Source organism: Anser anser (genome assembly GCF_964211835.1).
Source record: "Anser anser genome assembly, chromosome: Z".
NCBI lineage: Eukaryota > Metazoa > Chordata > Aves > Anseriformes > Anatidae > Anser > Anser anser.
Window position 1 is genome coordinate 50,568,317 of NC_139723.1, and position 9,630 is coordinate 50,577,946.

The 9,630-nt window shown below is 38.3% G+C and overlaps 1 protein-coding gene across 5 annotated transcripts in view; it reads left to right on the forward strand.

Annotated features, from left to right (window-relative positions):
* The window catches only part of TJP2 (tight junction protein 2), a 65,734-nt gene extending 56,553 nt beyond the window's left edge, over positions 1–9,181 (forward strand). For all 5 annotated transcript variants that reach the window (XM_083817082.1, XM_083817083.1, XM_083817084.1 and 2 more), the window contains 10 exons: positions 462–649; positions 1,723–1,818; positions 1,926–2,005; positions 3,055–3,265; positions 3,687–3,787; positions 4,162–4,374; positions 4,743–4,853; positions 5,842–6,177; positions 6,623–6,708; positions 8,258–9,181. In XM_083817082.1, coding sequence (XP_083673208.1) covers positions 462–649; positions 1,723–1,818; positions 1,926–2,005; positions 3,055–3,265; positions 3,687–3,787; positions 4,162–4,374; positions 4,743–4,853; positions 5,842–6,177; positions 6,623–6,708; positions 8,258–8,426 — 1,591 coding nt within the window. In that variant the 3' untranslated portion in view covers positions 8,427–9,181. The remainder of the gene's footprint in view (positions 1–461; positions 650–1,722; positions 1,819–1,925; positions 2,006–3,054; positions 3,266–3,686; positions 3,788–4,161; positions 4,375–4,742; positions 4,854–5,841; positions 6,178–6,622; positions 6,709–8,257) is intronic.
* The last annotated feature ends 449 nt before the right edge of the window (positions 9,182–9,630 follow it).

Here is a 9,630-nt window from a genome sequence, read left to right on the forward strand (position 1 = left end):
GAAGTTCCTGAAATATGCTTCTTATGAGATTCCCCTGCCCCTTTCCTGGTTAGTAAATTCTGTCCTTGCTGGTAATTGATCTTACCAAACCAGCCTTTATTTCTATGCTGCAGTGACTTAAGAGGTCTAATGGAGCAGAGAATAATGGCAGTAACTTTTTAGGCCATCAGTTTCTCACCAGTTCTGTACTGTTGCAGTATTTTATTTATACTTGTATGAGTTTTCAGTTTAAGACCTGTGAGCTGATCCAGCAATCTTGTAGCTGCGGCAAATTGGATCATCATTTTGACTCTAACTGGGTTTGTTCCAAGGCAAAAGAACCTGAATTCTTGTATTTTTCTACTTCCCGTTCATGGCTGGCAAATTACCAGTTGCAAGTTCAAAACCCAGCTCTTCAGTGAAAGATCCTTTGCCCTTTTTGACTAGATCCATACAAATGAGCTCTGTGCTTTCTCTGTCAGAGCTGAGCAGATGGCCAGTGTTCAAAATGCTCAAAAAGATGGCTCAAGTGACAGGGCAGACTTCTGGAGAACGCGTGGCCAGCGATCTGGAGTGAAAAAGAATCTGAGGAAGAGTCGTGAAGATCTGACAGCTATTGTATCCGTGAGCACAAAATTCCCAGCTTATGAGCGAGTTCAGTTGCGTGAGGGTAAGTGAGACTGCTCTGAACCAGGTGCCTATTTATTGCTGGCTGTTTTAGTGTCCAAATGTCTGCTTAGCAAAATAAGTGATTTGGAACAACTTAGGCTTAAGTGTTAGATTTGAACCACAGAAAGGGATAATGTTCTTATCAGACTGCAGATTTCTGGATGCTATTAACTACATTAGGAAGAAAGCTTTCTAGGTTTTCTAAACTGCTGTTCTCCTTTGACTCTAAATTACACATGCCGATTTAAAGGTTTAAAATAAGGGAAGGAACAAGCAGGGTTTTTTTTGTTTGTTTCCTCAGCTTCTGTGTGTCTATCTTGGAAAGTACCATCCATGTGCCTGAGATGAATCACCATCTTTACTTTGCTCATAAGCACCGCTTAACAGTATCTTGAGAGAAAGTAAAAGCCAACTATCTTTAGTAGATTAAGGTTGATGACATCCATCTCTTCTGGATGCTCTCATTCTAAATTAGCTATATTGCTAGTGATGTTGGGCAAGTCGAGATAATTTCCTGGATATTTGCACATGATAGTATTGTGGGGAAAAAAAATCACAGTAAAACATTTTAAAGAAACTTACAGATGTCAAGATGAAGACTGAGTAATGGAATGGCATTCACCCACTAATTTGTACGGACTATGCTTACAGTTGTTTTGACATAAATATAACAGAATTATGCATTTCTTTTGCTTCTTTAGGCTACTCTGCACCTGATATAGCATTTGTATCTTTATTCACACAAATTCCACTAGGTCAAGGTTCGTGCTATTTTTCTGGATGGAAAGATAGCTGAAGATACACTGTATTTTTAGAATGTAGAATCTTCTCAAACTGTCATCATTAGGAGAAATAAGAAAGTTGTTAAATTAAAATATGCTTTCTCAGCTGATAGCTTTCTAAATGAATTATACTGTTGCACAGACTAAATAAATGAAATCTGTTACATGTTTTTTAGTGGTATCTTCAATGAGTTCCTAACCTTGTGTACTAGCTGAGGATCTTGCTGCTTTATGTGTAGGTATCAAACCAATCTTACCAGGCTTATCTTTTCTCCAAATATTTTTCTTTCAGCTGGTTTTAAGAGACCTGTTGTGATATTTGGCCCTATTGCAGATGTTGCTATGGAGAAGTTGTCAAATGACTTGCCTCACCTATACCAGACAGCAAGTAAGCTCTCCTCCTAGCTTCCTCATCATCCTTAAATGAGAGAATGGGTAACTTGATAATCATAGCCTCCCTGCTATTATAGATGAACTGAAATGTTGTCTTTGCAGAGACGGAGCCCAGAGATGCAGGTTCAGAGAAGTCAACTGGGGTAGTGCGTTTGAACACTGTGAGGCAAATCATTGAACAGGTAGAGTATTTCTCTATGAAAAATGCTTATACTTAAAGGCATGTTGTTTGATTTGTTTGCTCCTAAAACTTGAGAGACCTCAAATCTTCACTACACCTATTTCTTTGATAAGCAGAGTTGGCTTAACGATAGGGCTGTCTTGAAATGTGTTCAAGAACAATTTCTATGATTCTGATAGCTGTCCTCTAAATGAGGAGGTGAACCTAACACTAGAAATTAAATTCTCCTATTTCAGTCCTTTCTAAATTTGAGCAGAGGCACATCTACTTTGTACTGTATGCTTCCTGAATTTGCCAGGCTGGCCTTACTGTCATCAGAAATGTAGCATTTTATATAGCTATCACAATCACTTCCCATTCAATTCATACAGTGGTAACTGGGAAGCGAAGTGACATCTACTGGGACTGCAATGACTGTTTTAATAATACTGTTTAGAGATCAAATAGGTAGGTTGTAATCAAATCACTTTAAAAAGTAGGCTAAGGAATGTACCCTGCTGCTTATTGCCTTGAGCCCAATAAAAGCAGTACCAAAGGGGTTAAAATGTCACACAGAAGTCTGTTCAGAGCTTGGGCCCCACCACAGCACACATCCCATTCATCTTGACACTAGAAGTACCTGAGAAGGCTAATAAAGAAAAAAAAAATGAGATTTACCTCAATTAGTAAGTGTAGGTAAAACTCCACAGTAAGTACCCAGAAGAGTTGTGACAGTGGAAGCTGTGGTATGGACAGGTAAAGAGAAAAGCAAGAGAAAATTCCACAACTTATTTTAAAATATATATATATATGGTGGAATATGTACATTTAACTTAACAGAAGAGTTAGTTAATTAACATAAGAATGTGGACATTCAGGCAAAAGTTGTTCAGAAAAATGGAGCTGAAGGTAAAAGGTTGCCTGCTGTGGCTTCTGAATGTAATGTAACTGTGGGAAAAAATCCAACATGTTATGGCCTCGTGGAGGAAAGCATCCTAGTTTTCCTAGGGTGCCATTCACTGCCCTTTGCTCCCCACAGGCAGAACACTGACTGAGCTTTCTTGTTTACAGGATAAACATGCTCTCTTGGATGTGACTCCTAAAGCAGTGGATCTCCTAAATTATACCCAGTGGTTTCCAATTGTAGTCTTCTTTAACCCAGACAGTAAGCAGGGTGTGAAAATCATGAGACAAAGGTTATGTTCCACATCTAACAAGAGCTCAAGGAAGCTTTATGAGCAAGCAAACAAGCTGAAGAAAACTTGTTCCCACCTCTTCACAGGTAAGGAAGAATGTGTGTCAAACCTGTTTACCAAGAGAATAGTGGATGCAACTGTGTAAGTCTCAGACATCCACTTACTGCACTGTATATTAACTCACATGTGGCTGGAACTAAATGGGTGTGAAAGTACAGTCATGAGCAATCTCTTCTTTGACTTCTTCTCAGAGTTCCTTGTTTTGCCAAATTATAACACAAAAGAAATTGAAAATCAGCATACTGTCATTCAAAGGCGATGAGTAAGTCAGTTAATAAGCTTGGGGTGTGGACAAACAATAAAATAAAAATACTTTAAGTCAGTGATCTAAATGAAGTATCTGTTTAACACTCACCTTACTAAAACAAAAAGTTAAACAGAAAAGACCAAATAAACGATCACATTGCATTTGCAGTGTATAAATACTTTTTCATTCAATTTTTACAGCCACCATCAATTTGAATTCAGCCAATGACAGCTGGTACGGTAGTCTGAAAGACACAATTCAGCAACAGCAAGGTGAAGCAGTATGGGTATCAGAAGGAAAGGTAAGCAGCCAGTCCACACGAAGCAATACAGGTGTCTCAAGATAATTTCTTGAGGGAAAAATTGTTCAAATTTTTGTTTGCCTACACTGGATAAATTGGACAAGGAGTGGGTTAATGTCTGTCTTTGTAACCAAAAATGATCTATTATCGTTCTTTCTGTTATAATTTGGAGCTTTCATCACTAATGCTGTGGCTAAGGGAAAGTGGCAAAGAGGACTTTTACAGGTCTTTCCTTTAAGATTCTACATTAAGATTTCTTTTGGTTTTGGAAGATCATTTTTAAGGAGCTGTTCAGCATGATGTTGAGACCTAACTAGACTCTAATTCTTACTTCTTTAGTCTTTATTCCTTAATTCTTAATGACTTTTCTGTAGATGGATGGCATGGAAGATGATGCAGATGATCGCATGTCTTACCTTACTGCCATGGGTGCTGACTATTTGAGTTGTGATAGTCGGTTGATCAGCGACTTAGAAGATACAGATGGTGAAGGAGGTGCATACACCGACAATGAACTGGATGAAACCTTGGACGAACCAAGGGTTTCATCTGTTAGCCGGTCCTCCGAACCTGCGCATCACGAGGAGGTGAGATGCCTGGATTTTCAACAAGGCTGGGTTTTGGACTTCATGAAAGCCCAGTATGTATGGCGTAGGAATAAAAAGGAGATTTCTCTTGCAGTTTCTTTAAACTGCAGCATTATGTAGTAGTGTTTCAGAAGTACCTAGTGTAGAGCAAAGTTAATAATAGGTCTGCTTTTCTGCCTAACTGTATAGGTTTCCTGATGATGTCTCATCACCTTCAACTTGGCAATTATATCTGCAGTGATTGTGATCAGATGGCTGTCAGTCATTTGACTCTCAGTTACCGTTTCCGAAATAGTAAACTTCAGAGAGACCAGAAATGGTTGAGTACTGGATACTACGGTGATTTTACCTCTTATTTTCTTCCATAGAACGTAAGGAAACTTAGCTCGGAACCAAGAGCTCAGCTGAGGAAAGCTGGTAGCAGGGAGATCCTTAGAGAACCTAGTCCACCTCCAGCATTCAAGCCAGAACCACCTAAGGTAAATTTGAAGAACCAGATCTGAATACAGAGTTTGCTTTCTGGAGAAACTCCAGGGTGGCACATTAGGAAAAGCAAGGAGAGTGATCAGATACTAGAAAACAAGAAAAGTGTGGAGAGAGAGAGAAAATGAAGGAAGGGGTTGCAGAGCCTAGCAGAAAGAAAAGGGATTACAGTTGTCTTCAAATACATGTGATCTCTATTTGGAAAAGGAACTACGCTCCTCTTTGTTTATGCTAATTAATTGAAAGGCACCTTTTTTAGAACAGCAAAAACAAATCTAAGCTAATCATCAGGAAAAGTGTATCTGATGGTCATTATTGTGAAGTACAAAATTAAAATCTACCATCTCCATCACTAAGTCAGTCTCCATCACTAAAAATTATTAACTGGCTATGCAAACCTTGCTCCAAAATGATACATGGGAAAAAAAAAAAAAAAAAAACAGTGCTTGGAGTCCTAATTCTACTCCTTCAACTCCTGATTTCTCCTTACTCCGAAGTCTTTTCTTTATGAGGGTGGGTGCCCTTGAAGTCTGCATTCAAAATACATTCAGTGTGCTTTGACAATGGAGACTGGGCAGAGTTGGACACATGTATGGAAAATAATGGTGGAACAGAAAACAGGCTAGGCTCTGTGCACTCCTAAACTCCAGGGAATGGTATTCTGCATTAGGCAGTATGGACAAATCACCTGGGAGGTCCATATTCTCTGTGTTGTCCTCTGTGACATGTTATAGTTCTGGTGATCTTCGTAGAACTGTACAAACAAATCTAAATGTGCTACTCTTCTATGGGGTGATGTGTAGTTTATGAATGTATGGCCAAAATGTTGCAGCAGTTCAAGTACCTTTTCAAGTGTTGCTTTGGATGAAAATTGACCTGTTAAATACATAGGGAAAATGATTAATTTCAGATTAAAGCCTTCATTTGCAATGAAAAATCATGAAATTGCTATTGTAAACATAGTTTGCATTTTAATACTTCTAGGGGAAGCTGCAAAACAAAGAGGATCAATATGACTTCCCCAAAAACTCTGACTCCAAAACAAGTAGCATCAATGCCAGCAGAGAGACTTCAACTGCATCAGCTAAAGCAGTACCACCACCTGTTTCTATGAAACCTGCTTTTGGACGGCCCATCCTGAGAAACACTCAGCCAGCAGTCCCAACTGCAGAGGAAGAGGAGGAAAAGTTGGAAGAGGAAGGAAGTGAACAAGAAAATACTCCAAAATCTGTGCTGAGGAAAGTCAAAATATTTGAGGAGATGGGTCATAAGGCAAGGATGCAAAGAATGCAAGAGCTACAAGAGGCCCAGAATGCCAGGGTATGAAGAGACGCACTCTCCCCTTGCTGTACTTTCCAGCATACAAAACAGCCTGCATCCTGAAAATGAAAATCTTGCCCTTGCATTGTGTTGATGCTGGGGGGAGAAGTGTGGTAACCCACACAAATAGAAGTATCATTTCTTTCATAGAATATAAAGATTTGGATTTAAAAAGAGGCTATATTTTTTTAGGCCTCTTATTGTAGCTATAGCAAGCTGTCTTTTAAAAACCCTGCTGCTCTTGGCACTCCATCATTTTCACATGTAGTTTTAATTAGTACTCTAGCAAAAGATCATGCAACTGTAGGAATATGAAAAGGAGTAGTTTTCAGTTTATGCTTTAATTGTTTCAGATGTTGCTGTGACCTGCTTAGACCTACAGTCTAGGATTCTTTAATGGATAGACTAAGAAAGAACAGTTATTTTCTCCAACTTTTTTTTAAAGCTTGAAATAGCCCAGAAGCACCCGGATATTTATGCTGTCCCTGTCAAAACACAGAAGTCTGAACAGAACTGGCCCCAGCCCATGAGGTAAGGTATATCCAATTTGTAGTATTCTGTCTAAATTGTTTACTTCACCAGCAAGAAGGAACTGATCTTGCCAGTTTTTTTCATAAAAAACAATCCTACTTTGGTATATTGCTTTGTTGTGGTGCCTCCAAGATTACTGTATAGGTGGGGCAAAACTTCAATGAACTTTTTGTTTTCAGGATTTTTTTTTAGTTTCTTCATAGTATTTGAATTACCTAGGAAGAAACACTGTAATTACTTAATGCTTAATTACCTAACTGCTTAGTCAACTGCAGATTTATTGTGTGGGTAAGGAAACCAAGGATGAAACCTTGCTGAAGTCAATCATCTAGGTACAGCTGAGGAGAGAACTCTCTTTTTTGAATCTGACTGGAGTCTCATGAAAGTTGGAGAGTCTTTCATTAAAATTCAGTGAGTTTTGGATCGGCTGATCATGGTGTCAGTTTACCCCTGGGTAGTCACCTATGCAGGAGCTAATACACTGTGTGATAGATTTTGTTTTCTGCTCTGCAGAGGTCTGAGTTTCTCTTGCTTCTTAGTTACAACCAATAGAAGTGGGACATTTTCTTTCTAAAGAGTCAAATCCTTTGATGTCGTAGTATATAATTTAAAATGCAAAAATTGAAAACAAAGTAATAATTACAGGTTTTCTTGCTGGATTCAAAACAGCATGCTTTTTATGTAGGTTTACAAGTTTTTTAAGAAGTAGTAAAAAAAAGTCACCTTTAACTGCATATCCAGAGTTATTTGCTTAATTACAGAAATCAGTGCTGCTGCCATGTTGGAGAAATGTTAATGACTGACCTTGAAGAAGTGTCTGAGCACAGAGGCAGTATGGAAAGAGGGCAACATATTATTTTTGTACAGCATGGAATTGCAAAAATAATGGCTTTTGAAACTGGGGAAATGCCCTTCCTTGGCAGATTTTATCTATGTATATCTGCTTAGTCTCACAGTAAATGGGTAGCATCGCAATGTATAAATAGCAAATATACGGGTTATTTCTGCTTATTTTTTAAGAATAAGAGCCCTAGTAAGAACCTTGAATGAAGAGAGAAGTCTGTCAAGTTAAGAAATGTCACGCAAGAAGTCTTCAGACCTTGAGACAGGAGACTGAAGATGCATAAAAAGGAAGCAGGCATAGAAAGAATGGTGCAAAAAAGTGTGAGGAAAATGTCAGTCAGTTGGGGTAGCAGCAGGAGCTTGAAAACCTCTGTGCTCAGGGAATAAAGCACTGTAAAGCTCTTGAACAGGGTGGGTGAGGGGTGGAGCAGTTAATACTTTTAGATTTGTCATTCTTCCAGGCATGTTGAGTGGATCAAATCAGAACATGAAGCTCTGGCTTGCTGGAAATAACATGCCTCTGTGTGGAGGCTTACCATGGCCATGCAAATGATGTTGTGAAAAGGGCTAGGAGGGGCTTCATGTGCTCCATGTGCCTTTCTAGGTTGTATGTGGCCGTAAAATCAATATTGGATATATATTTTCTTCAGCTTTTCAGAATAGAAGTAAACACTCTCTCTCTTTTTCTCTTGTCTTGCTGTGTTAGCTGCCGACCTCCAGAACCACAGAAACCTCCTACCAGACCTTACCTAGAGAATCGTGGCAGTTGTGGCAGCGATGCAGAGGAGGAGGAAGAGTACCGCCGGCAGCTATCAGACCACTCTATAAAGGGGTATTATGGACAGCCATCCAGATACAGAGACACAGAATTGTAGGCTTTCTAGTATGTGAAGTATAACACTGTTTTGAGGTTTCTTCTCTCACAGCCAAAGTGGAGCAGTAGTTAGTCTTGAGAAGCTATGTTTTTGTTGGGGATCATTAGTAGGTATGCTACACAACTTAGACATATCCATACACTGAAACTGGAAGACTTTGTTTTTTGGGGATATTATTTTGTTAGCATCTAAGAAAAGAAATCACTATTGCCTAAATGCTGTTGCCTGTTTTACAAGGACCAAATCCTGTTTAAAACTTTGTGTTAATTCTTAGTATTTTAATATTTTAACACGATGAAAACCTTTTTTTTTTTCCTTTTATTAATGCTGCCTTTTGGGGCTGTTCTGCTGTGTTATGAAAGTATGATCCAGGAGATACACTTTTTGATGCAATAGAACTAAATTTGAAAGTGTATTTAAAGAACAGTAAGTGCCTTTAACAAGAAGCATTTTAAATTGTGCATTTTGACATCTGATACTTGTGCAAAGTCATAACACACTAAAGGGGGATTGACTCTTTTACCTAACTTTTTTATCAGTTTAATGGCAACAATTTACTTTTCGTGTTGTTTTTCTAAGTTTGTAGATGTATATGCAATATGTCATAAATTCTGACTGTACATAATAAAGGTGCAATTGACTGGGTTCATTGGAAAAGACCAGGATGTGCTGAAACTGAGAAAATGATGTAGAAATTCAATCATGTATTAAAATTTTCACAGACTGCAAATAATAAAGGATATATTCTAGACAAATCTTGTGTTTCGTAATTTTCCTCTGAACAGCATTAGTCTGCTAGAACCTCTGACTTCTGTAAATGTATTTGCAGCAGTGCACTGTTCGGTTCCAGGTCTCATCTTCTGCTATTCGAGTAACTGGAAAACTGCACTGTTGATAAATCTTCCTAGTGTTTTGAAGCATCATATCTATTTTTTTTCTATTTTAAAATAATACCAACACAGAACTATGACATTTAGCTCTTAGCATATTAACTTCTGCCTCCCCTTTCCTTCTTTTAATCCTTAATTTGCTATATGGAACAGAACTTCTTAAAAGGTTGTAGAAAAATTATTTTTACTCACTATAGAAAACATGGTTTCCTAATGCTGTTTAAAAAGTACAAAGGGTAGAATTTTCTTGCTGAAACAAAGGAATAGATGCATCTCAGACGAGGAAATGGCTGCTCACCGTAGTTGACTTTCGT